We start from the raw sequence: 27,827 nt of genomic DNA on the forward strand, positions 1-27,827 counted from the left end.
AGCTCATTCATATGCTGGAGTTACTGGGTCTACTCGAGGAGCACTTGCCCTTATTCTCTGTGCCATAGATGATTCCTCAGGAAAAGTAGCGGTATCCAAATGCAGAGCTGGCAGATGTATGCCAGATGATTTGTGCTATGCAAAATGACAGCAAAAGACCCTTTCCGTCTGGCTAAAAGATCATTCTTAAGAAATTACTGCTACATTATAAACGAACCATTGAATATTTATAATGAAAAAATAAGAAATATTTTATTTTGGACAAAATCAATGGAAAGGGTGCATGACAAAAATCAAATAAGTTTAATTGAATTGATTGTTTGTTTGTATAGCGCCTATACACAGTGTGTTTCAAAGCGTTTCAAGGAGGGAGGGAACATGGGAAAAAAAACAGTTGCATTCTTAAGAGTCCTTGAAGCAATTCAGAATGTGAAAAATAACTATCTTAATCAGCCTGTTGACATTTCCAATAGAGCAGGTGCAAAGAACAATAAATGAGACGCAGAGGGGGAAAAGAGACAAAACAAGCGGTTACATTACCATGCCTGACGACAATTGATGTAGTGCCGGAAAATTAAACAAGAGGAGTGGGGGTGGGAGTGGGGGGTGGGTATGGAGAGAGGGAGAAGGAGAGGCACAACACAAGCAACTAGCATACTAGGTCTGATGACGATTCAGAATAGTGCTGGAGGCGGAAGAGGGAGGAGAAGACAAGGAAGGAAGGGGAGAGACAAACAAGCTGCTATCACAGAGGTAAATAGACAGATGATAGAGTAAGGGATAAAGGACATTTAAAAAAAAGGGGGGTTGGGGAGCAGGAGCGGGAAGGGGATGAGAAAGATAGGCAGCTACAATAACTATGCCTAGCGGAAATTGAGGTAGTGCTAGAATTTAACAAGAGGAGGGGAGGGATGGGAAGGAGGAAAGGGCAGGTGGATGAGAAAGCAGGTGGCTACAATTACTATGCCTGACGGCAATTGAGGTAGTGCCGGAATTTAAAAAGAGGAGGGGAGGCATAGGGAGGAGGAGAGGGCAAGTGGATGAGAAAAACAGGCGGCTACAATTACTATGCCTGACAGCAAATGATGTAGACCTGGAATTTAACAAGAGGAGGGGAAAGGGGGAGGGATGAGGAGAAGGGGAAAACAAGCAACCAAACGTACAAGGCAAGACGACCTTTAAGAGTAGTGCTGGAGGGTTTATGGTGATAATATCAAAAAAATAATGCCGAAAAACAAAAATGTCGTAAAAAAATGTCAAATGTAAATATGTTGAAATTACATACATACAATAGAAAAAGTCACCTATTCGAAAAACACATTTCGAAAAAAAAAATCAAAAATGCGATGCTAAAATACCAATGTAAAATGTCAGAAACAGTAACGTTTTTATGGGAGGGGGTCCCCCCCCCCAAACCCCCCTCAAGGAACCGCCTCGTCGTCCATCAAAAAAGGGATAGATTTAAGACATTATGAATGACGAAAAACACACAAAAGGATGATTAGTAAGGGTTAAACGAATGAATGAAACCAAAGAGTAAAGAACCTTACATAAACGCTGAGGAACAGATGACGGTTGTGACAAACCCTCATTACCTGACAAAACCTGAGGTCGGAGCAAACTAAAGGACGTACACTGCAACTACTTCACGCAAATACAGGTAATATTACCATTCTAAATATAAAACTATATCGCCAATTCGAAAAGTGAACAATAAGTATTGTATGACACAAATAGTGAAACATTTGTTTTCGTTATTTTAGATTTAAAATGACAGAGAACGTGGAGTATGTAACTTCGCAGAAGGGAGGACAACAGCTAATTCACAATGGATACGTTTATAATAAAGAATCCCACAAAAATGAAAGAACATATTGGATGTGCACGGAATATGCGAAAACAAAGTGTACAGGAAGAATAATAACGGAGACTTCAATTGTAAAATTAAAGGGGGAACACAACCATCTTCCTGACAGAACCAGTATAATAATTAAAAAAACTCTAAATGAACTGAAGAGAAAAGCAGTAGAAAACCCTACTGAGGCCAGCGAGTCTGTAATTGTAGAACCTGTAACAAAATTCTGTTGCATGTCCCGGCACAAATGCCTGCAGAAAAACACATGCAACTTACAATAAACAGGAGAAAACAACAGAAAGAAAATCTTCCGCAAGCACTAAGAAATTGCAACGAATCCAAACATCCCTGATATATTTAAAATAACAGAAAAAGGTGAACATTTTCATCACGCAACATTAGAAATAAAGGATGAACATTTGTTTAATATTTTCAACAGACAGCAATTTAAAACAACTTGATGAGTGTGAAATGTGGCAAAGTGACGCGACTTTCAAAACATGCCCCCTGCCTTTCCAACAGTTTTTTTACTATACATGGATCCATAAATAGCCATCTAATGCCCCTAATCTACGCCTTGATGCCCAAACCAAAAAAATTGAAGATATCTACAAAATAGTATTTAAAAAAATTAAAGACACCATACCAGACACAAAACCTGCTAATAACATAATGGACTTTGAAATGGCTCAAATTAAAGCATTCTCATCAGTACATAAAGACACAAATATACAGGGATGTTTTTTCCATTTCACAGAGGCCATTTGGAGGAAACTACAAAAACTAGGACTCCAAACGAAATACATCGAGGACAGTACATATCAACACAATGTAAAAAAAACGATTCGCACTGGCATTTGTAAAGGAAGAAAGCGTTATAACATTTTACGAACATTTAATCGACAGTGAATATTTCAAAAACAATGAAGAACAGAATTCGGACTAAATGGACTATATGGAAAGCACTTGGTTGGGACAGTTGACACGAAATGGCACTAGACGAAGGCCTAAATATAATATACAATGGTGGAATTGCTACAATGCCGTAATGGAAGGGAGGCCAAAAACAAACAATATGTTGGAAGGGTGGCACAACAGGATTAACAAGAACTTTAACACTAAAAACCCAAATTTGTGGCACTTTTTAAAGGACTTAATATCTGAACAATCACATCAAGAATTTAGACTATCTCAGAGCATTTCACTTGCAAACACCCATTTAAAAAGAAGGAAATACCGGGACTATGACCAAAAAATCGAACAAATAGTGAAACAGTTTCACCAAGAAGACAAACACAACTACTTAGACTCAATTACATATAATTTAAAATGTTAGAAAACTCACAGTTTGAAGAGTCCACGATCCGGCCTTGCGAATCCAATGTAACCAATAACACCAATCGAACATGTCCAACGATTCCGAAATCCATATCCCAATCCAAGGAAAAAAGTGAAATCCACCGAAGAAAACGTCGAAATCCGTAATCAAAGTAAAAGCCAGCCAAGGATAAAAACAAAAAAATCATATCCCAATCCACGGTGACAAAGCCAGATCCAGCAAAAAAAAGTGTAAAAATCCGTATTCCAATCCACGATCCAACAGAAAAATCCAAACAAAAAAAAACAATCCATCAGGTCCAGGAAATCCACGAAAAAACACATCCAAAAAGACAAAATCCAAGAACCCCGAGCGCGGAGACCCGATTCTAATCCACAATACAAAGGAAAAATCCATATGATAAAAAAAAAAATCCATCAGGTCCAGGAAATCCTGAAAAAAACATTCAAAAAGACAAAATCCAAGAACACGCAGAGCGGAGACCCGACCGGAACGAAAGCGAATAAGAACTGCACTTTAAAAATGGCACCTACGTCAACGTAACGCTAACGTAACATCAAGAACTTTAAGAAATAACAACAAAATCTACATTACAATTTGTAATACAATAATATCACCATCTAGCGGTGAAAATAGATACTATTTATTCCAAGTGGCAAGTCACCAATACAAATGTAATTATTTAAAAAATATTTATCTTTTAATAAAATATTTATTGTAGTTAAAAATGTTATTATGTAATCAAATATTTATTAAAACAAAGTAAAATTTCATAAAGTATTTATAATTAACTATATACCAATTTTACTGTTTAATAAATTATAGAATATATTATAACACTTACCTTGTATGTAGAATTATTTCGAAAATATTTGATTTATTGTTTATTCGACATTCATATTTTCGAAACAATATTTTCGACATTTTGACTTTTGAAATTATTACATTCGAAAATATAACTGCACACTGTGCTGGAGGGGAAGGAGAGGAACAAAAAGAAGGGAGGGACACAGAACAGGTAATTATCATACTGGTAAGGAGGCAAGTATGCAATAGAAAAGTTCTGGAGAACATACAGGGGGTAACAACACCACATTGAGGGAGAACCGAGGGAGGGTGGGGGCGCACACAACCAACACAAGCCTTCATAAGGGGTAGAAATATCAGTACAAGGGGGCAGAAAGGGGGTGGGTGGGATACCATAAACAACCATCACAGGGGCAAGGGATAGGAGAAGGGACAAACACCACCATCCAATGAGACACATATATCCAAAACAGGTGGCAGGGGGTGGGTGGGGAACACACAGGCCATAACGCAGGGTAAGGGGTGGGTGGGAGACACACAGACCATCACAGGGGGTAAGAGGGTGGGTGGGGGTTAGGCAGTGGACATTAGGCCAGAAAACAGTGTAATTCACGATAGTCTTTAGAACAAATAAAACTGGGACGAGGCAAAAATTGCGTGTTCCAATGGGGAACAGGGACCACAGTGAATCAGCTATATCCGGAGTGTTGCAACATTTCAAGTCAACAACTTTAAGAAGTGTTTTTTGGTCATGATACAAGGTTGTAGCAGTTCCATGTAACTGGAAGAACAACAATTAGCCTGCAACAATGCCACTTTGTTGTCTGTCACAATCTCATTTCAATCACAAAGCCATCCACTTCTCCTGGCTGAGATAATACAATACAATTTATAGTGATGCTAAAATAAACATACGAGACAATCTCCATAAGAAATTATCTATGATAATTCCTACCTGCTAAGTCGCCAATACCGTCATCGTTGGAGTCTTGGAAAGCCTCTATTGTTCCAATCTGATAGACAACTCCTTTCTGCCACCAACTCAGTTTGGGTATGGCTTTACAGCCTGGTGCTTGCAATAAAATAACAATCGCTCCGGCCAACATGCCCAGCCATCCTAAACAGAAGAATGTGAATAAAGTCCAGCGTGTGCACACCCATGCAGGTGTCCAAGCCACCTTCAGCAGTTCTTCCCTGGAAAGACCAGTGACCTTCACCCTTTTCGTAAATGTTTTAAGAGTGCTTTTCTTCTCTGCACTTCCAATTAGGACAGCCATGGGAACTGTGTCCTTGACCATGGTTTGATCGGGGTCTGCTTCATTCAGTTCTATTTCTTCCATTTCAATGTTAGTGGCCTGCACCTCTTGTCCATGTGCTTCCAAGATTTTCTTTTCAGTGCCACCCACTGATTTGCTAACATTCAGCTTCTCAGTGGTTGGTTCATTCAGTTCTTCATTGGGAATTTGAATTTGAGTGTCCTTCCTCTTTTCACCCCCTTCCATGTTTACATCCAAAATGCTGTCCTTCTCTTCATTTGCAACCGTGGTGGCTAAGGGCATCTTCTCTGTGTCCTTTTCATACAGTGATCTTTTGTTTGTGGTAAGTGCCATATCTTCACCACCTTTATGTTCTTTCACTGATTCCTTCTTTGCTGCCTTTACTTTCAGCATACGACCCTTCTGTGCATTTTCATGCGTGGAGGCAATAAGATGCTTCTCAGTTTCCTTTTCACTCTGTTCCATATCATTTTCGTTAAGCTCCTTGTACTTAACAGCACTTTTGCTTGCCTTATAAGATTCATTCTTTGCAATCTTTACTTCCATCATGTTGCTCTTCTCTGCACTGTCAATGATTGCCGCCAGGGGTACCTTGTTTGTTTCTTTTTCATCTAACATTGTATCAGTCCCACTAAGAGGCAGACCCTTGGCAACACTTTTATTGACATTCACTGATTCCTTTGGGTCTATGTTTATGTCAAGCTTGCCGCTCGTCTCTGCACTGTCTACCATAGTGGCAGAGGCTAGCTTTTCAGCATCCTTTATATTTGGTTCAACCACATTGATATCTATGCCAGAGACCTTCATTTCTTCCCCTTCCAGCCTCATATCAACATCCTCATTCTCATCAACCCCAACTGCAGTGACCAAAGGCAGCTTTTCCAAGTCTTTCTCGTGTAGATCAATGTCGTTCTGTTTCAGCTCCACATTTTTCTTATCACTTTCCATCTTTTTAAGATTTGATATTTCGAAAGATATTCTTGTCCTAAAAGAAAACAGGTTCATATTAATGACAAATAGTTTTTATCCATGTTCTTCGTTTAATACCATAATTATGTGATTATGCTAGTACTCCCATAGTTATATTTCACAGCTTCCACTACCCCGAGGATTATGAAGTAGCAAGTCCCAAGAACCTTCACACTAACATATTCTCTGGCTTTTCAACTAAAGAGTCACTTGGAGTATGATGCCAGTCTAAAAGAAATATGTGGTAATACAAATAATGCCAATGTAAAGTAACCCTAAATACTCCATTGAAGACATAGCACAAACAACAACCCTCTTCTTGGTGAAGAAAGCTGATAAGCACTGAAAATAACACGATAATGATTAACGATCCATAGTGAAAGAAGCACAACTCGGCCGAAGGTACAAAAAGGCAATCATCTTTATTCTTTGTTGCAGGGAATTAATCATTCAGTAAAACAGTATTGAAAACTTAACTTGCCATAACATCCATACCTCATCTAGCTCTTCTCCAGATAATGCTCTTGGAACATACATGCCTACCTGCACACATCATTCTCTCAAAATTCCACAATATCCATCACATCACCGGCATTGATTGAAAACACCTTATTCACATCACCACACTCACAGGACAGTACACGGTAGTACAAAATAAGCTGATTCTCATTGAGCATGATCCTCTATGGCATTAGAAGACCCCAGCATCTGCATGACTCCACTACTGATATCAGCAACCGACCACACTGGGGATATAACCAATCTAAGGTTGTCTCACTTTGCACAAGATGTCACCCAGAGCATATTTTTATATCCAACCTATCCATGTAGCTCCTGTTTAGAGCAGACAACTCTGAAGTGTGTGAATCACCACCACAGACACAATAGGTCTTTAATCCCCACATTTTCCTTTGGAACAGGGAGATACCTGTCCAAATACTTCTTGATTCAACTTTTCATCTCTCGCATCAGCACCTTGGGTGAGAAGGATGACACCAATTGAATTCTGGTATCAAGTCAGCCATCGTAACCACACATGATTTAAATGGGCACTTGGTCTCTAAGTCTACCACCAAAAATAAGAACAAATGCTTTCACAACCAACATGGTTACCTAAAGAGAGAAGCATACAGACACAAATGTATATGGCTTAACATCAAAGATCAACACACAAAATGGCTTGCATGACATACCAGGTACTGCAAATTCACCTTACAACAAACAGTCAGCACCTTCACCGCCTATCTGAGAAGCCTGCAAATTAACAAACCAAACTGTTGGGATGTATATGGAGTTGAACATACCCAACCAAGAAACCACTACACTTCAACCATCTCAACAACTGCTTCAACACCTTTCTAATTTCTACATTAACAAAGTCTCATCCATCAAAGCAAGCATACAGGGAGTGGCCGGACACTGTCTAAGATGGCAGCCTAATACATGAGCTCCAGTGAGCCACCCTTCTCTCTGGTGAAACGCAGGCAGCAGCGGGCACCAGGAGCTCCTGAGAGCCCGCCTCTACAAGAGCTGGCACCCAGAGCTAATGAGGTGAGGCAGACATCTCTGCACCAACAGCCCTGCCGGACCCCACAGAGTGGCTCCTGCATGAACACTAGCAGTGGTTACCAATCCTGGCAAGTCCAGAGAGACACTGCTGCTGTACAAATACCTTACACCTTGGGAGTAGATGTACACTGTATGCTGCTACCTACTGGAGTGAGGGGTGAGGGGCCCAGAAGACGTGCTGAGAGGGTCCACCAGTATTGCAAGTCACTCTCCCACCGACTGGGAAATGAGGGAAGGGCCTGTCAACCCCTTCCCATATAGCAGCTCTACCCGCTCCTGTTCCACCACAGATGAGCCTCTTGACAAGGTGAAGCCGCAAAGGTAAAGCAAAGCCTGACTCAGCAAATCAATGTATAGCCCTGCAATGTACCGGAGCACTTCAGATGATCTTAAAAACAAGATAAAGCACAAAATCCACATAGGGTACCATAAACAAATGAACACCTTGAGCAAAGTATACACACCTAAAGGTTAATGTAAAAAGGTAAGAAGAGGGTCCATACACACCAAGGCACAGCACTACTCCTTATGCCGAATAAACAGAATAAAACCAACAATATCACCTCTGGCACACCTGCATTATTAAATAATCTTCAATTCACTAAAATAAATCTATGGACGTTTTTTCATACATACATGAGGGTGCACAGGAAGGTAAGACCATCCCTGACACATAGGATGGGAAAATACACAATAGAGAATAGTATCCTACACATCGGATACTCCAGTCTCATCCACTCCAAAAATCCTGATATCAGTCAATAATTTATGGTTAATTTTGTGATCTTAGAAAGTACCAGCATATCTATCTCCAAGTTATACTTTGAATACGTTCAATTATAATAACATGAATTGAATGTTAATCGGTTCAAACAAATAATACATTTTTGTGGCAATTTCTTCTTGCATTTCCAAAGAATATCACATAAAGTAAATATCACTCTATCACGCTTCTCTGTGTAAATTCTGGGGTTTATAAATAAAATTAGGTGCCTCTTCGATTTAATTGAATCTTGATATCCTTGAGCTACATATCCTTTCAGAATGGATTTTAATTAGAGCTTGTTCTCAATACATGTCTTTTATAGAAGTATTTGAAGATTAGTCAATTGGCATAGAAGACGCAGCAAGATTACTGAATTCGAGAAATTGTATTTATAAGCCTTGACAATTCTATCAGGTAGTTAATTAATCTAGAAGTTGTTTAAATAATACTCTACACAATTATATATTTTATTTAGAATACAATGGGTGTACATATGTTTAGTTATAGAAATATATAATTGTAAATTCTAAATATTATACTGTTCAAATGATACCCACTTTGCCGAACTGACACAGGGATGAGTAGATTCATATGGCAAGGGCAAAAGCAAGGGTCTCCTATAAAGTCCTGGTGCAGCCTAAAGAGCAGGCAGGGGTGGGGCTGCCGGACATGCGTACGTACAACAGGGCAGTGCATTTTTTTTTTCTTTTTTATTGTAAAACTACCGTTTTATACAAAATTATATTAAACTTTTGTTACAATTTCCATGTTGTCAATAATTCATTATGACCATTATTTCTTCAGTTTTTTGCATTTTGCTGTGTGTCCGTCTTTTGATTCAGTTTCACTGGTTCTTGTTTCAGCAACATGTCCCAATGGTCTACTGCCGCACAGACAAATTTTACATTTTGGCCCTCTAAAAGGTGTTTCCACCACCCTTTAATATCATTGTTCAATGGGGAAAAATTTTCCAAAAGTGTTTGCTTGTTTCAATGTCAAGGTTACAGAACCTGCAGGTGCTGTCTTGTGTTGTTTTATCTTTCCTTCGCCATAGGGTTTCTTTGGTACTTAATGCATTTAGTTTCAATTTCAAGAATTGCATACAATGTTTTGAAGGACACTGTGTCAAGAATCTTGGTGGCACGTTTAGTTCACTGGACTCTATAGTTGCCAGTGATTTCAGTTTGTCTCGTGTTTCCTTGTTGACAATCCAGCTCCACTGCTCAAACTTTTTTTTTGTAATTTGTGGTTTTAGTTGCCGTTCCGATTCTTTTATGGACGTTGCTGCTAAAATGTCCTTTAGTTTTATGTACCATTCTTTTAGTAGGGCCATTTGATTTCCGCTTTTCAACTTGAAAATCTCATATGCTGGAATTGGGGGCATTAAGTTCATTTTCCTCCTCGTTGTAAGAGATTTCCATGTAACTTTTGAATGTAGTGAGTTCAATGATGGTTCATGCCTCAGAGCAGTCATTGGGACATGTCTAGGTAAATTCAGCACTCTACGCCAAAAGAGGCCCTCCAGTAAGTGCCAGGTTGATTCAGGAATATTCCACCCAGCCTCGGCACCAAACGTTATTGTCGGCACTACTTTTTGAACATAGAAAAGTAGGGCTGGTTCCAGCGAGAATTTTCCATATTCTTTCTCTATTTTTGCTCCTTGCAGTGCCAACTTCTTCATACGGTTTTTTAGATCGTCGATCCACAGTCCTTCACAAATGGAGTTGTTGTAGTAAATGCCTAGATATTTTATTGAAGCTACCTTTTCTATCATTTCACCATTGATTTTCCATCGAATGGCCTCATCTTTCTTGTTTCCTTTTGGACGGATTGCCATTATCTTCGTTTTAGCCGTGTTTATTTCAAGTTCATTGATGGTCAAGTATTCAAGCAGTTTACTTAGTTGCCGTTTCAGCCTGACTTGCGTCCGATCTAATAGTACTATGTCGTTGGCATATGTTATGCAAGATATTGGCATTTTAGTTGGATTGGTAGGTCGGCAATGAACAGTTTAAAGAGTTCAGAGGCCAGGGGGCACCCTTGCTTTACTCCTTTTTCTGTTATAATAGGCTCAGACATTTCTCCACTGTTATTGAGACAAACACAAATTGTTGTGTTGGTGTGAAGAGCTATTATTGGTTCGAGTAAGGTTGCGGGGCATACCCATGCTGTTAATTTAAGCCATAACTTGCCGTGACTTATGCCATCAAAGGCCTGTTTCATGTCTATAAATGCTAGAAACAGCCGTTGACCTGCCTTGATGGTTTCCATTTTTAGAATGCTTAGTAGACAAAGATTGACATCGACTCCAACACCAGTGGTAAATCCCGTTTGTCTAGGGTCGACAATTTTTGATGTATTTGCCCATTTTACAAGCTTCTTCCTCAAGAAGGATCCACAGACCTTACCTATGGTATCTAGGTGGGCGATCGGTCAATAGTTGTTAGGATCGTCCCGATCGCCCTTCTTGTAGATCGGGACCACAATGGCCTTTAACCATGATGCCGGTATTTTAGTTGTCGCTATTCGATTGAATAAGGTCTCAATGAAGACTGACCACTCTAAAACATTTTGTTTTAGCATGTCGTTTGTGATCAGATCTGGCTCCGGGGCCCGCAAGTTTTTTAGCTGCATTAAGGCTTCAGCGATCTCGTGTGCATTTATTTTTATGTCCCAATCCATGGTTCCAGTTTCTATCTTTGTTAAAGGTTCCGATTGGGATTTTTTGTATACGTTTGTGTAATGTTTAACCCAGATGTTACTTGCTAAATGTTTGGTAATTATAGGCAAACATTTTAAGCTTCCAGCATTTAAGATTGCCCATATGTCTCTAGAATTTTTGGTTATCATGAGTTTCATGATGAGTTCCACACGATTTTGCTCAATAATTACATGGTGAGATTTTGCGCAATTCCTGTATTGTTGGCGACGTATTTTAACCTTTTGTAATGCATCGTCAGCCACGTAGATTTTCTTTAAGCATTGTACATCTCGTCTCAAATCTTTTTTTGCATCATGGAGCAGCTCACTATAGTTGTGTTTATGAGCCTTGTTTAGTGCCGTAGAGTGGTTTTTTACAATATTACTTAACAACGGAGTGTAATCGATTGATTTCTGGTTGTCCCCTACAGAGAAATTTAAGGTAAATTGCTGTATCTGAGTGCTGTTTATTCTCAGTCTGTTTCCAGCAGAGTTTACTGTTACCAAAGGAGTTGTTTCGTGGTCGCTCTCTTCCCAACTCAGTGACCAGTGCAGACGTTTCAATTCCTGATCACTGTGGTCCGTTGTGATTATTTACATTTTGATTAATCTGCCATACATCTCTCCAGACGTCCACATGTAGTCTAAAATTTTTGAATCACAATTGCCCATTCCTTTCCAGGTGTTTTTTGGCGGCATGTCTCCGTTGATGTTTCCATTGGTCATGTAGAGGTTTCTATTTGCCATCAATCCCTGCCACGAATTCGCTCTTTTACTGAGTTGATTTTTGGAGATTTTTAAATTTGTTTTTGATGTTGGTATCCCATTTAAACCAAGAACAGTTTAGGTCACCACAGCATACGATCCACAGGTTGTTGTAAGTTAACATGGCACTGTCTAAAAGGACCATCACTGCTTTTGAAAATTCATCTGTAGAGATCTTAGCCAGGTTCCAATAGCAGTTTATTATTAGCATATATTCGCAACGTCCTTTGATCAACTGGTGGAATTTTACTAGCGTCCCTTGCACAAAAGGATTTGGATTTTGTGAATCAACTGGTGCCCAACCCTCATTGATTCGTATCATAGTTATGAGGCCCGAGAAGGGGCGGCTTGTGAGGTTTTTTTTGGTGAGATTAAGGAAAACACTAAAACCATCTTTGGACAATTTTTTACGTAAACAGGTTTCTTGACAGGGAATATTTGAACAGATGTGAAAATCCATGCGTGTTCCAGGACAGCAGATCACACCTTCCTTCTTTTCTTCTTAGTCATTGCTAGTTGTGTCACCCTTGTACTCCTTGATCATCATTTTTTTTGTTTGCTGTTTGGTGGTTGAAACCTCCTCTCTGAGGTTCATTTTGTAAGCTAGCTAGCGATTGCCGCAATGTAGAGATCTTGGACTCTGTTGATTGGGGGGTAGTATCGTTGTTAGGGATACTTCCTTCTTTGCAACTTTAAGGGGGTTCTACCATCAGGTCAAAGCCATATGCAAGCAGTTCGTCTGTTGCACACAGAATTGTATTTCGCACCGCGTTTGAGACAATGTGTAATAGCACCTGGTCTGTTGTATTTTCATATGCATATTCCACGATTTTGATGTTGTCACTATGAATTGTCCGTAGTGATGGTACACATTTAAATACTTCAACACATTTCAGTGGTTTAAGTTCATCTCATGTTCGTCTGTGTGGATATTTTGAAGACGTACCTTTGTTATCTGTTTTGATATTTCGTTTTTTTGATACTGCTTTGTTTTGGAAATGTAATGTACTTCTTGTTTCTACCGATTTGCTGTTAATTTTGGGTTTAGTTTTGGAACTGGTTGAACCTGCCTCCTTTCAATCCCTGAATTTTCATGTTTCGTTGTTTGTAATTTTTTAACATTTTCATTTGTCTTTCGATGATGATCACTGATTGGCGAGTTTGTTGCTTTTTGGAAGTCCTCGTGTTTTGCTTTTGAAGTCCCCCTCTTCATCTTCAACAATGTTGTTGTTGTGAGAGTATGTCGACAAGTTGCAGAGATCTATTGAAGATGCTGAGGTGGAAAGAGTGGCGCTTGTGTCGAAGGACTCTCGCTATTAGGTTTACTTATTTCAATATTCTTGCTAGATTTTTGACTAGCTAGGTTTGCCGGTTTATGATTTTCTTTCACCGGTCGACAGAACATTGCTGGTCGTGTTGGCGTCGGCAGATTCCTTATACATTTTTTTGCAGTCGTTGATCATTTCCTCTTGTTTATTACTGGGCCAGTTTTAGAGGGAGGTGGTCCTTTGAGTCCCTCATTAATGGCACCTTCTTTACATGGTCCTGTTGTTGCATTTGATGTGTCTTTACTTCCACCAGTGAAGATTTTGAACGCTACTTGTTGAGCGGTTCCTCCTAGATTGGTTTGGAGATTGGCATGCGATGACGCTGCTATTGGTTCTTCAAGGCTTCATGGTAGGCTGTCAGTTGATCGTTTGTTGATTTTTTCAGCCTCAACTCCATTTTGCGTCATCTGCTCACATGGTTACTTATCAAATAATTCTGGTAATAAGCTTGGATTTGCTCTAATACTATCAACTTTGTTTCCATTCTGCAAGATCGTTAGCGGCCCATTGTGCTCAATTTGGATGTTTTGTGGAGTTAAGCTCTCCAAGCTTAGTGCACAGGGGTTCTCTTGCGTCTTGTCTTTGTTTGCTTTTGTGGCTTGAGTTTTGATGCAATTTAGCTCTGAGTTTGCTAACAATGGTTTTTGCCCATCGTGTCTCATCCATTTCACTGCTTCAAGTAGGCCCATTGATAAACTGTCATTTTTACTGTGGTATCTTGCCGCTAGATCGCCTGGACGCATTTGCCAACCAGCGGAAACATCAGCTTCTTTTTCTAGTTGACTCTGGAGAAAGGTCATAAACATGTCTAGTTTGTCTGTTTTTTGCATTAGGTTGTTTAGCATCGCACTTTGGTCTTTAATTGTTTCATTGAGTGTTTCGTACAACGAAGGGGATCTTTGCCAGAGATGATGCTGCTAATACATTGTTGTGTATTTGCATTGCTGCAGCTGCTGAGAGGCTTGATTTTGTTGTTGCTTCGCTTGGGCCCTTCCCTGCCATTGGTTGAATATTTGGTGAAGCTTTGCAAATTTCTTCCAGTCTGGTTTCGTCTATAATTATTGTTGCTGCGCACCACAGTTCTTCAGACCATTTTTCAGGTTACTGCCTTGTTTTGGCAAACTTTCTTTTGCAATTATTGCTATTTCTACATCAAGTTGGTCAGAAGGTTGATCAGATGTATTTCAAATGCCAAAGTTGTTACTTTCTGGGGTCAGTTTTGGCGATTCGAATAGATGCAGAGTCTGCGTTGTTATCGTCGGTTGAGCACAGTCAAATGGTTCCAATAATGTTTCTGGGTGTAGAACTCCCAGTAATTCCAAGTCGGTTATTTCAAAGGGTGTGAAAAATTCCCCCTGACAGTCCATGTCTTGAGATTTGTCTGGTTTGCCAGTGTCAATTGGGATCGGCATCAAGTCTGACAGTGATAGAATTACTTTGGGTATATTCACTCCTCCCTTTAGCAATTCAATGTCTGTGACTTTGTCAAACTGTTGCTCTTTTCCCTGATTTCCTTGCAATGCTTCATTGATTTCTCCTTCCTTCGTGTTGCTGTGCAGTGATACTTCGGTTGCTTCAGTGCATCCAGGAGCAGCCACGTCGCCAGTTTGGGCAGGCTCAGTTTGTGATGGCTGGGAGCATCCGGCATTGTCATCACTTGTGCTCGTGGCGTCATTTCCAAGGTCTGATGTTCCACCTCTTAGTGCTCCATTCTTGGTGCTTAATTTAGCTGCGCTTGCCTTTGCAAGTGTCCATGGGTTGGATAAGCAGCGTTGTTGTAATGTCTTGGTCCTGGTCTGTGGACCAGTTTTACCTGTCATCGTGATTGACTCAGCACTCGCACTAGTATTTCTCATGGTTAAGTGTCAGGGTCTATCACTTAGTTGAGTCAGGTGAGCCTTGGTCCGGCTCTCTGGATTGCTAGATGACAACCACCGCTAGAGCTTTGCGTTCTTACACATTTGCTTTGCTCCGCAATTGTAGTTTGTAACTTATCTCCGTTTTTCATTAAAATAAAAGAGGGGGGAGGAGGGCACAGCTTGTGGGGTTCACAGTGCCGTAGCATTAACACAGCCAAGAATAAGTGGCTCACACAACTGGCACCTATTTGCCCCCGAGCCTCGTAGTGATATGATTAGGGCTTCAGCTATTGTATTCACTCATGCTTGGGGCTCAGAAAGTCAGGTAACACGCCTGCCTAGTCTACTGCCCAGTCTATTGCAATATTACCTCAATATTAGTGTCCTGCTCGCGTCCGCTGTACAAGGTCTCCAATATGCACTAGCCACACTTAGCCACACTTAGACAGCAAAGTACAACTTAAAAAGGGCCAAGATGTGCCGGTAGGCGGTCTGTAATCCGTCTCACCAGCAACAGCCCAGATCCGCCGTCTCACAACGGAGCGGGACAATAACCAATAATAACCAGTAATAACCAATTACCAGTAATAAATCTAAATGGCTCACCTGTGCTAGTGTGCACAAAAGTCGAGGGCAGTGAACGAGTCGGGCAAGTCAGGCTAAAATGACCTAACTGCAAATGCCCAAAACGCCCTTGCAGTCATTCACAGACGCTTCTCTGGTACCCACCTCGGACTGCGACCGATTCGCCAGCTCCCCAGGACACGACGCGCCGGTACAGCGGTACAGAAGCGTGGTGCTGCAGTTCTCAGGATCAGGCTCAGCAGCTTATCTCAGCAGCTTGTCTGCACTCGCTGCTCGCTCACACGCACTCGAGGAAAGAACCCTCGTCAACGTCACAAGAGTCATGAGAGTCAAGCCGCACCTCTGATAGCAGGAACTCAACAAAGAGGCCGCTTCCGACACTGTGCAATTTAGAGCACTGATCCCCCACCTCGGGCTGGACCGGCAAAAGCAATGGGTTTAGATTGAAAATTAATTGTGGAGACCAGCCACCTTGGGGGAATGGCTCTGGGCGCCACCGAATACCGTCCTGAGGATAGTGAAAGCACATCACATAATGGGCCGTTGCTGGCCCTGTGGAGGGTCAAGCGAAAGGCAGCCGATGTCACCACTTGGCTATCCCCATTGAGCCACATATGCCCCCCCCCCGATAAGGGAATACATCTTGGACCATGCCAGGTTTCAGCACGGATTTGATGCAGGCTTTGAGAGAGTGGGCCAACTGGCAAAAGTGAAGGAATTTGTGGAAAAAGGGGGAACTGGAAGGGTGCCTGGGAATAGGGTCAATCTCGGTATTCATGTATCTACAGCTCCAGGGGATGTTAATGTCTGGGAGGTGGGAAGAGGCCATGCAGAGGGAGCTGACCGACACGGAGGAGGTACTGAGCACTGAGTAGTGACAAGGGGACTAACATCAAAATTTTATCAGGCCTTGCTGTCAGCACAGATGGGGGAGGTTAACACATATAAGAAAAGGTGGGAAAGGGACATGGGTACCGACCTGGACACTGAGCAATGGAAAATGATGTGTGTGAACGCCCACCAGACATCAATAGCATTCCAGTATAAGCTCCACTGCATCAAACTACTATACATATGGCAGTGGGACCCTGTCAGACTGTCTAAGATGTTTGTGTGAATTGATCCCAGATGTTGGAGAGGCTGCGGCCAGAGGGACGACTATTGGCCCATGTGGAGGGACTGTAGGTGGGTACAAAGATTCTGGAAGGAGGTCCTGGAGTGGATAGAGATATGGACTCCATGTTGGTGTTGTTTTGAATGGAGGGACTAGAGGGAGAATGGAGACGGTTGCCTTGCATGATGCACTTTCTGCTGCTGGCTGTGCGGGCATGTGTAGGGGAGAGTGGAAGAGAGAGGTCCTCCCGAGTGAGAAACAATGGGCCTCGAAGGCCCGGGATATATATGGGATGGAGCACCTGACAGGGCAACTTTGTGACCACTGCCAGTCAAGGGAATTAGAGTGGTCAGTATTCCTAGGTAAATATAGTCCACAGAAGGACATATCAGCGGACTAGGAGGGCTCTAATTGATGTGTTTGAGAAAAAGGACCACATGGGCGATGAATGATAGGTGCTGCCATCTGCCGCATGCGCAAGGATGCCCAGTTACAAGGAGCATGGGCAGCCGACAGAAGGTTAAGTTATGTCCCAGAATGGACTCCGGTTCTGCACATTGAAAGCACTTTCTCACTGCATGGCCCTGATAAACAGACACTGAAGCGGGACACATTGGACTCATGAGACACTTTGGTTTGCTACTTTTGGGCTAGGGTGGGAGATGGGGGAGGGGAGAGTTTATGTTGAGTTGGGGAGAAAACAATTTAAACCGAGTGGAACTATTGTGATACTTGTTATTTGATATGGCAATGCTACAACTGTCAATAAAACCAATTATAAAAATTAAAATAAATTGCATTTGACATTTTTCTACATAGATTTACTGTGTGCTTGTTGGGCCCACTCAGAGGCATTACTTACATTCATGAAGATGCTTTAAATATTCTTTGAATACATTTGAATGCACAGCTCTGTGCTTTCAGGCATTCGGCTTTTTCCCTTGCAGTGGTACATATTCACGTACAACAATCCTAATTTATTACATGTTCCATATGGTCGGGGACCTCTAACCCTGTTTGTGATGCACATGGCTATTACAAGGACACTGCAACAATATGAGGAGGGAGAGAAACAAACAAGTACCTTTCAACTGATAACCATCTTATCCATCCAGACTTGCTGGCGTCTCTGGTATTTCTCATTTCATGCTAATCTATGATGACTACCGTTTCAGCCTGCATCGCCTCTGGCCACATCCTAGTAATTTCCCTGGGAACATGATTGAAACCCATAAACCATGTGCCAACTCTGCCCTTAAGCACCCCTTGCACCAGGTTTATTACCTGGCCCCAAGTCTACCCCACCAGGTGGCCGGACTTCCCTGGTCACTCAATAACAAACTCCATATTCTCAGGAAGATTGAATCTTCTATTCACAATAGCACCAATTCGTAAACCCATGCCTGGCCACAAGTGACCATCCGACAATCTAACAAGGTATAATATAAGCAGTGTTGTAGAGCAATTTTATTTGTAATTATGTAGGTTCTGTAGATTTGCTAATTAAATTAACACCTATGTAGCAAAGCTAGCTGTTTAAGTTACCCTGTTCAATGAAAGCACACCCCACCCTGAATTCTGCTCCCCCCACACTTTTCTCTGTTCACTGCAAGTTCAAAGGGGCTAATGGGGAGAGAGTGCAGCAGTAATCATATCCTCCACTCTTAAGTGCCAAAGGCCTGTGTGGGAGTGCTAGGCAAGAATTTGTTTTCTTCTTCAAATAAATGCAAACCTGGAGTAATCTGGGATGATACTTTTATTAAGCTAACTATATATTTTCTGGCAGTAGGTGTTAACTTTCTTATTTTCTAAAAGACAATCATGCAATTCCATTCCTAAAAATCGAAGATGATACATTTTGCATAATTACAGTATTGCTACTGTGAAACACTGCATTGTCTCGATGCTTCGTAGTAAAGTTTAGCTCGGTGTACCTAAATCTCAATGTCAATTAGATTTCATTTTGTTGGGGAAGATGCATCATAGTGACGTGTGAACACTTTTCAGAATGTACATGCTCACATGGCAAATGCTTTTTTATCAGAAACCTACTATGTGACTTGGTGGTTGCATTAATCTGTGCAACTGGTGCTCAACCCATAAGGTGATCCCATATTCCTTCAATTCTATCGTATCACCCTGTTGCATTATACCAGCTACCCTGAAAATGTGATGGCTGCAATCTACAATATTCCACCTTTTTTTCCCCTGTCTCTACATGCTATGCCATCGACTCTGCTTAATCTCTTTCTTTACTCTCACATAATAAATACACAAAGCTAGTTAGATGTTTACGTAAAGTAGTAATCAATAGTTCCATCCAGTCTGTACATCTACAGATCTACTATAATACCATACACTGTAATTAGCCTTGAGAGCTCGCTTTGCTCTATAATTATATTATATATTTGCACCTGCAGGAGAGAACTGGCCGAACTGTTTTCAGAGCCTTTTTATCATATCTATTTATGTGTGTCCATTCATGCAGCTAACGTTTTCCATTTTACAGACGTTCATTCAGGGCTCGCAAAGTCTACTCGTCCACTGGCACAGTTGAGTAGATTTTATTTACGGCAAGTATCATTTGCAGGGGGGGAATGTTTGAAACTTTTATTTTCACATTTACTTTGTTTGAGTAAATGTCAAATACATGTTTCACTGTGTATCTCTGGCCTCTGGGGGCAGCAATGTGCAAAACATAATTAGGGTTGTGGTGACATGCACCATTTTACAGAAAGCGTATGCATGTTTTTTTTCATCCGTTGGCATTGGTCAAGTGCATTTCTCTAGTCGAGTAGGTAAACCAAGTTACTCAACCTAAAGGTCTAGCAGAATTTTAAAGAATTTACAAGGCACAACTCATCTTACTAATCAGACCTACAAGGATTTTGCGGCATGAAATGGCAAATTTTGCGGCATGAAATGGCAAATTTTGCAGCACAAAACTTTATTTATTGCGCCATTTTTGCAGGACATTTTGTATTAACTGGAGGGTGTAAGATTGCCACATTGCAGGAAATAGGCAGAGTGCAAGATTACAAGAGAGCCAGGGTATCATTATTATGTATCTTTTGTATTAATTTAATAGGAAGAGTCCCAGATGTCTCTGGCTTGGCAGAACAGTGTTTGATTTGGCTACATTTCTGGTTTAATGTTTATGCCTATTTAATAGTATTAACTAAATTGATCATTATCAATTGTAATGCTGAAAATATTCCCCTTCTATGTTCTCCAATCCCCCAAACACACACACACCTCTCTCACCAACACACATCTCACCAACTCTCCATCACAACTTATATTCCTTAACCTCTCACTCTGTCATACAAATACTCACGTGCTATGTCTCACTGTCAAGTCACAATTTGTACTGCCCAGCCTCTGCCACACTCCAAATCATACTCCCAACTCACACCTTACACTCTACAATTCCTCCTGCGATGTACAGTCCTTCATTCTTTTGTGCTGCTTCTGCATCTTGCATCCTTTCTCCCATTCTATCACACTCTTCCCTCATCCTTTTTCCCAATCTGCAGCTCACTGCCTCTTTCTGGCCAACCGCTTCCTCTCTGCTTTCTGGCTCACTGACCACACGCTCCCTCTACTTTCTGTACCTCTGCTCGCTCTCATATTTCTGGCCCACCGCATCACCGCTTCCTCTGCTCTCTTGTGCAGCGCTTCCTCCTCTGACCCACTGCTCTAACTCTCCTTTCTTGCCTATCACTTCACATCTCACCCATCACTCTCCCTCTCTCTCATAGTGTAACAAGTTTTTTTTTTTTTTTTAAATGTAGATTTTGACCCAGTTCCTCAAATAATGGGGCATTTAAAAAAAGAACGGAGGATATGCTATTTTTAGACAACCCATTTTTGAAAATGAGCAGGTCACCTTATTCTCAAAGGTGACCGGCGCATTTCCACAGGCTTGAGCTGTAGCGCAAATTGTGCGCTGGCCAGCTGCCTTGAATGGTGTTCTGGGTTGTTTGACTGATGTGTAATTATTTGCGGCGGAATTGACCGTAGTCAATTTCGCTGCAAATTGATTTGCACTTCAGCCAAACAACCCAAAATGTGCCTTTCACCACCACCCCACCACCTCCCCTACTTAACTGCTTGGTCGCTGCCGCTTCCCGTGCAACCCTGTGGTGCCAGATCCGTCCCTCTAACACAGGTCGGATCCGACTCCGCAGGTTCCCTTTTTCGTTATTTTCTTTTTTTTTCTGTCCCCGCCTCCAATTTTGAGGAAAAAGGGGAAAACACTTCTGCAACCACCCTAGACCAAACACACTGAACATGGGGAGCGGATGACATGTTCAGTATTTATAAAAATCTATCGAATAGTACTGGACGAAATAGGTCAAATTGTAACATTCAATAGATTTTTGTCATCAAAATGGGCAGTACTTTGAATAGAATCGCTCTCCCGACAGTGTTCTGCAAGCTCGCAGCGCCTTTCAGAGGGACAGGCCCTCCAGGTGCCTGCCGCTGTAAAATGCGACCCAAAAAATGCATTTTTATCCTGTTTGAGGAACAGAAATGCAAGCGACACAGCAGCGGTTCCCGTGCGCGTAGGATTGCCTACAATTTCTGCACATTTAAAAGTGCATCTTGCTTGGAAATGAGGGATGCGCTTTTAAAATTGACAGAAACGCCACTTTATTTGATCAACGAGGTGAAAAAGGCCATCTGAATGGGCGCGCATATAAAATGTGCCCATTCAAGTGTCCCTTGTGGATTGGGCTGCACTTTTTTGGGGCGCAAGTGATGACATGTGTTAGCGCATTTCATTTCTTGTGTAAAAAAAAGTTGAGAACCTGGCACCCTGAGTATTATTTTTTTTAAAACAGCAATTTTTGCAGATTACTATAAAAAATGTAAAAAAAACAAAAAAAGAATCATTTTTTAAAGATGCTGTTTTTCCACAAAATGGCAGTTTTTGCGGAATTTTGCGCAAAACTGCCGTTTTCGCAGCATTTTGTGGGATCGCAAAATCGCTATAAGCTGGAGGGTCTGACTAATGTCTTACTTAAGTGGTACACAAAAATGCAGTATTGGTGCTCATTTTATGTCTTGTGTACAAATAACCTTTGGTGTCATTTAAAATATTAGTACGACATTGCTAATCCAATGGGTTTGGTTGCTAATCAAGAAAATGTTAATTAGCAAACTCTACTAATCAATTTTGTTAAACTAATGTATGCTTGATCTGATATTATCAAATCTGCCCAAATGCAGTTATCTGCCCTCCTCCATTCTTCAAACTCGATAAACCAGCTTCCCAGGTTGCACAGAGTTTATCTCACCAACCCAGGTTTATTCGGCCTACACAAACCTCAACTATGAGGGACCCCTGGTATACACACCTCCCATGTATTTGTGTATTCGCCATGTACCTCTTGTTCCCCAACTGTCCCAAACACATGTCCCTATAAACCGTGCGTATATATGTCTGAGCATGTATGTTCAAGACTATTGCGTCGATCGCTCACAGTGGCTACCCCATCCATGAATCTCCTTTCTTGCGTGTGCCTATGAAGCTCCTCGCTGCCCATATTTAGGCGCTGTATCGCACGTAACACAACTACATTGTGTTCAGATTGTATCGTCAGACTTGTCATTATGTGGAAATCTCAAATGTATCACTTATACACAAAATAACACTAATAGTAACATTTATTCCATTCTAATTAACTACACTGGATACATGCTAAATCGCAACATCGAGTCTTCCCCAGTCAACGCGAACCCCTCTGTCCCACTGAAACCATTATCAACCACCAAAACATAGGTTGGTCAGCACCCCTTTTTTGTTGGTGGACCTGTCTGTTAAGTGGGTTCACCTCAATTGTATGGAATTGTAAGAGGAAGAGTAATGAAGATTACTGGTAAGTAATTAGGCCATTCACATACCTGTATACCAGTGAGGGATCTATTTGAATCAGGGATTACATAAGCATGGTGTGAGACAGCAGGGAGTGTATTTATAAATAATATATGATTTTTTTTGGCACACGGATTGCTTTATGGATTAATTAATTATAGACATGTAAGGACCTTCCATCTGCAATTACAGGAACAAAATAACCATACACAGCAAAAGTTCCGTAAGCAGCTTGAGCTGTGCATATGTTGGTAGACGTTATGTGGTGTTTTGTCTATGGGGGGATTTGTGTGATTGGTTTATCTTATATAATGGAAACTCGTAAAAGCTCTGGTAGGGGGGGTAGTTTTACATTTCAATACAGATAAAAGGCACATTTGTATTCGAAATGCCTGGCGAAGAACAATGTTTTGAATAGTCAAAACATAAAACGCAAATGATCCTTGAAGGTAAAATTGACGAGGGTAATACTCCAAGTAAGTGCCTTTTAACGTCTATGCAATGCATGATTCTGCGAGGACAACCTAACAGCTCATTATTGTTACTGTTTTACTGTAAATTGCAGGGGACTTCCGGAGCGTACTCCTTGTCATCTGGATCACAAATATGCAGCACTGGGTCTTCATGAACAATAGTGCATTGTGGGATTTAAGGTCTTGAATCAGTTCAACTTAAGTAATTATACTAAATTACCAGATTGCAATGCTATTTTAAAAAGGAATCCAAAGTGGAACCCCCCCACCCCCGCCCTCTAACAAATGCCATAGACAAACAACAGAGTTTGATATGGATGGGATGTAGAATAATCCGTACGATTTTCGGCAGAAAGTATCACTTGGGGAAATTATCCGTCTCGCCCCTCCCCAAAAAAAACTGCCAACCCAAACACTTGTACACTAAGTAATTACGTTTAAAGTAGCGCACCTGGATTTATGCTATAATTGCTGCAGTAACGCCGTAAAAAGCCGTTAGGCGCAGCGCAGTTACGCGCGGCCCGTGCCATCCCCGAAGGCTAGTGACGGTGGAGTGTGCTTCCCATCCGAGAAAGGGACCCTAGCAACGCTCCGCCGCCGCCTCCTCAGCAGCAGTGAGTGCAAAGTTAACATGCTTCATTCAGCCCGAGCTTGGGCTAGACTGATACGCACACAGCTCTCGGGAAAGCGTAGTCTTTCGCTATACAACAGATGGGAGCAGTCGGCAAAATAAGATTTGCAATTTCTCTAGCTATACAAGTTCACTGATAGGGGTATATAGGGATGGTCGGGTGAAGGCTAAATTAGAGGGGGTTGGGCAGAAGGTTACTTAAGAGTGGTTGGGTGGGGGCTAATGGGTGATCCCGTGGGTTTAGTAAATAATTGTGAGATGTATCAAGGTTAAAAAATAGAAAGACAAAAGGCACTGGAGAGTGGGGTCAGATGCAGGATCTGAATGCCCTATAAGGAAATAGGGCAATGGCCGAACCAAAAATGCAAAAGGCTAGCATGGGGCAGTTATTTTGGTCAAAGTGTGCCACTTTTTTGGTAAGTGCCTTCACCATGCGGGTAGTAGTTTTAACCAGTGTTACTGAATGAATATTCTTTAAAATGCCCAATTTGCATCACATTTGATGAAAAACCTCCCTCTTGGCTACTACTCTCAGTCTGACACAAAAGGAATGATTTGCCATTTACAACTGTGGGACACTTTTTCATTGGTGCCCGCGCCAGGCCCCAGTCCGACCCTGGTCAGATGAACAACCTGTGTCCATGCGACCATGGCTGGCAGCACTACAATGGATCCCTTCAGGGCCGGCCTTAGCCCTGGCAACAACCGGAGTGAAAGTAATTTGGCGCCACCCACAACCGTGTCAAGGCATTGAGGGTGGGGGGAATGCCAAATTTGGGGTTGCGCTGGAGCCCCTTGCACCCCCGTGGTGGTGTAGCAGTGGTGCTCTATTGAAATGGAAAGTGCCCTGCTTCGGTGCTGGAGCTGGGGTGCTTATTTATTTATTTTTTTATTTTTATTAATTTGGCATTTGTAAAGCGCGCCTAACCAGTAGGTATCTGGGGGCTGGACAAGCAAAAGTAAGACATTTGACAAAAGTTACATAGTGGAGCAAAAATACAATTGTAAACATTTGCAATATATATATATATATATTTTTAATGTTTCACTTTTACAAACTTTTCATTATTTGTATTACATTATTTAGAATTCCCTTGAATTTTCTTTTAGCAGAATAAAAACTTTACATTTATGTTTTTGCAACTCATAGAGATTGCAATTATTGTAAAATCGCTATCCAGAATTTGATAACTGTAAAAATTAAATCTTTGTCATGACCTTTTAATAAGAGAGCCCAGCGCTCCTGTGTATTCATCTGCTTCTGAGATATTCTAAAGAAGTCTTTAAATACATTTCGTTTTTCTAATAGGGTGGGCCAGACCATGATTACATGAAAGAGTGTCTCACAGGTATTCTCCTCTTTGCAGAATCGACAGTCAGAATTATTCATGTCCAATTGTTTCGTCTTGGTTAGGTAATCACGAGTCGGTAGAATATTCAGACGAAAACGTAAAAACAGATCTCCTATCCTTTGATCCGGAAAGCATGCTATGTAGTCCGGGAGTTCATGGAGAGCTCTGGTTTCTATTTCACATTTCAGGAAACGTTTGTATTGAATTTGATTGGCAATTGTTTTAATCCAATCGCTTCTCTGGATTTTGCGTTTCGCATATTGCAGTGTACTTAGTAGCATATCTTCAGAGATTTCTTCCTCTTGCATCAATTTCTTAATCTCTTTAGTCTAATGTTGGAGAGCTGTCACATGTAGGGCATCCTTCTTTTGTTTGAGTATTTCCAGTGCCGGAATCGCATCTTGACAAATTTGTTTTCCTATAAAGATCCATTTGTTTCCAGATAATGATGGATTGAAGGGCAAATTCAAACCGAATCCTTGGCATTGGAAAAGATTTAGGCAATGCTAAGGTTTTTCTCCAAAATATTGCCTCATAATAATGCCACCTCATTGATTGTTGACTAATCAGAGTCTCGCTAGGATAGGCAAGAATAGGCACCACTTTTTGCTTGAATAAGGCGACAGTTGATTTTGCTGAGTATGTACCAAATTTCTGATGGAAAAAGCGGCCTTGGCGAGCGAGAGATCTTGCTTTTGTCTCAATATGATCTTTCCATTCCTGTTCCACTGGTGAGGGATTTATCATAGCACCCAGGTATTTGAATGATTTTACCACTTTGATCGCTTTGCCTTCTAATGATACTATTGATTTTGTTGGATCTTACTTTTTTGGGTCGATAATTTCATTAGCTTGGTTTTAGTGGTATTAATTTGAAGATCATTGTCTTTCATACATTTTTCGACTTTGTTTAGTGTCTTGTGTAAGCCTGTCACAGTCTTATCCATGACTAAAATATCATCGGCCTATATCAAGGACTGTATCGGTCGTCGTTTATCTTTGGAGGGTTTACGGATGTATCTTGGATTGATTCCACAAAGTCAGAGGTGTACAAGTTATATAAACAGGCTGCTAGGGGGCACCCTTGCTTTAGACCATTCCAAGTTGTAATTGGATGAGTTACTGCTCCCTCTTTATTTAGTCTAACTTGAATAGAAGTATTGGAGTATAGCTGTTTTATTGGGTTAAGGATGGATAAAGGGCAGTCCCATGATGTTAGTTTTCTCCATAGTTTTTGACGGTTGACAGAATCGAAAGCCATTTTTAAGTCTATGAACACCACGTATACCTGTTGTTTCTTCACAATGGCTTCATACTTAATCATACTTAACAACGGTAGGTTGACATTTGTTCCTACTTTGTTAACAAATCCTGTTTGTCTTTTTTCCTGTCTACCATTTGACAGTGCCCAATTGTTGAGTTTTTTCAATAAATACACCGCAAACAGCTTTCCTAGCGGGTCTAACAGGGCAGTTGGTCTGTAGTTCTCTGGATTTTTCCTGTCGCCGGTTTTGTAAATTGGAATCAAATTTGCTGTAGTCCAACTGCTCGGAATTTGTTGTACTCTTTCGATCAGAATGAGGGGTTGGGCAAAGAAGATGGCCCACTCTTCTGGGCTGATTTTAGATTGGTGTTGGAGAGGCCATCTGGGCCCAGTGCTCGAGATGGATTCAGAGAAGTAATTGTTTTTGTGATATCTTCTATTTCCCACTTTAGGTTCCAGGAAGGTTCCTTGATCAGTCCTTGTGTTTGCAACAAGTCTGATTTTATTTTGTATAGGTTGGTAAAATGTTGTGTCCACATTTGTGCTTCTACTTCTTGAATCATGGTTGATGCTGTTGAATTCTGATTTAGAAGCGACCACAATTGTCTTGTGTTTTTTTTGTTTTAGTGCCGCTAGAATTGCTTCTGCATCAGATTGTTGCAGTAAAGCTTTAGCTGATTTTATTGCGTTGGAATGCTTCTGATTTTCTATTTTAAATTCTTGTACAGAGTTTATTATTTTTCTTTTTTTATAGCTCGTATTCAACTCTTTAAAAAATGTTTTCATTAAATTGATCTCGCTGTTGAAATAATGTTTGTGTATTTTTTTAAGATTTCCATGATTTTTCAGTGGATGGTGGTAATGTTGCAAAATCCATTCATAGTTAAGTAATGAAGCTTCAAATTTCAAAAAGGAGACCAGCCATTTGATGTTGGTCTATACAGAATTTGTTGATACCGTTATTCAATTTGAGGTCTGGGAGATTTAGTCGCATAGCTTGTGTTCGCGATGTACCCCATGTGATTGATATTTGATGATGGTCACTATTTGGTTGTGGACAGTTTGCAGTTACTGTTAGTTTTCGTATCCCTTCTGAGATAAAGATGTAATCAATAATTGAACTTGATTTTTCTCGTGTCCAATTTGGAGGAGGTAATCCTTGTTCATTTACCGGTTGGACTGTCATGGTTAAGTTTCGAATAGCAATTTCTTTGACCCATTTCCTTTCTCTTGGGATCAAGTTGTAGGGGTCTAGTCTATTGCCATCTGTGCTATATAAGTGAATGTTAAGGT

At 41.0% G+C, this 27,827-nt stretch overlaps 1 protein-coding gene across 1 annotated transcript in view; it reads right to left on the reverse strand.

Annotated features, from left to right (window-relative positions):
• The window catches only part of LOC138452837 (amino acid transporter heavy chain SLC3A2-like), a 540,336-nt gene extending 516,490 nt beyond the window's left edge, over nt 1–23,846 (reverse strand). The window contains exons 1-2 of the mRNA XM_069605181.1: nt 23,739–23,846; nt 4,957–6,263 (exon numbers count right to left, since the gene is read on the reverse strand). Of these exons, the coding sequence (XP_069461282.1) occupies nt 4,957–6,226 (1,270 nt within the window). The 5' untranslated portion in view covers nt 6,227–6,263; nt 23,739–23,846. The remainder of the gene's footprint in view (nt 1–4,956; nt 6,264–23,738) is intronic.
• Nucleotides 23,847–27,827: the final 3,981 nt, after the last annotated feature.

This window comes from Ambystoma mexicanum, chromosome 4p, assembly GCF_040938575.1.
Source record: "Ambystoma mexicanum isolate Mex_15411 chromosome 4p, UKY_AmexF1_1, whole genome shotgun sequence".
NCBI lineage: Eukaryota > Metazoa > Chordata > Amphibia > Caudata > Ambystomatidae > Ambystoma > Ambystoma mexicanum.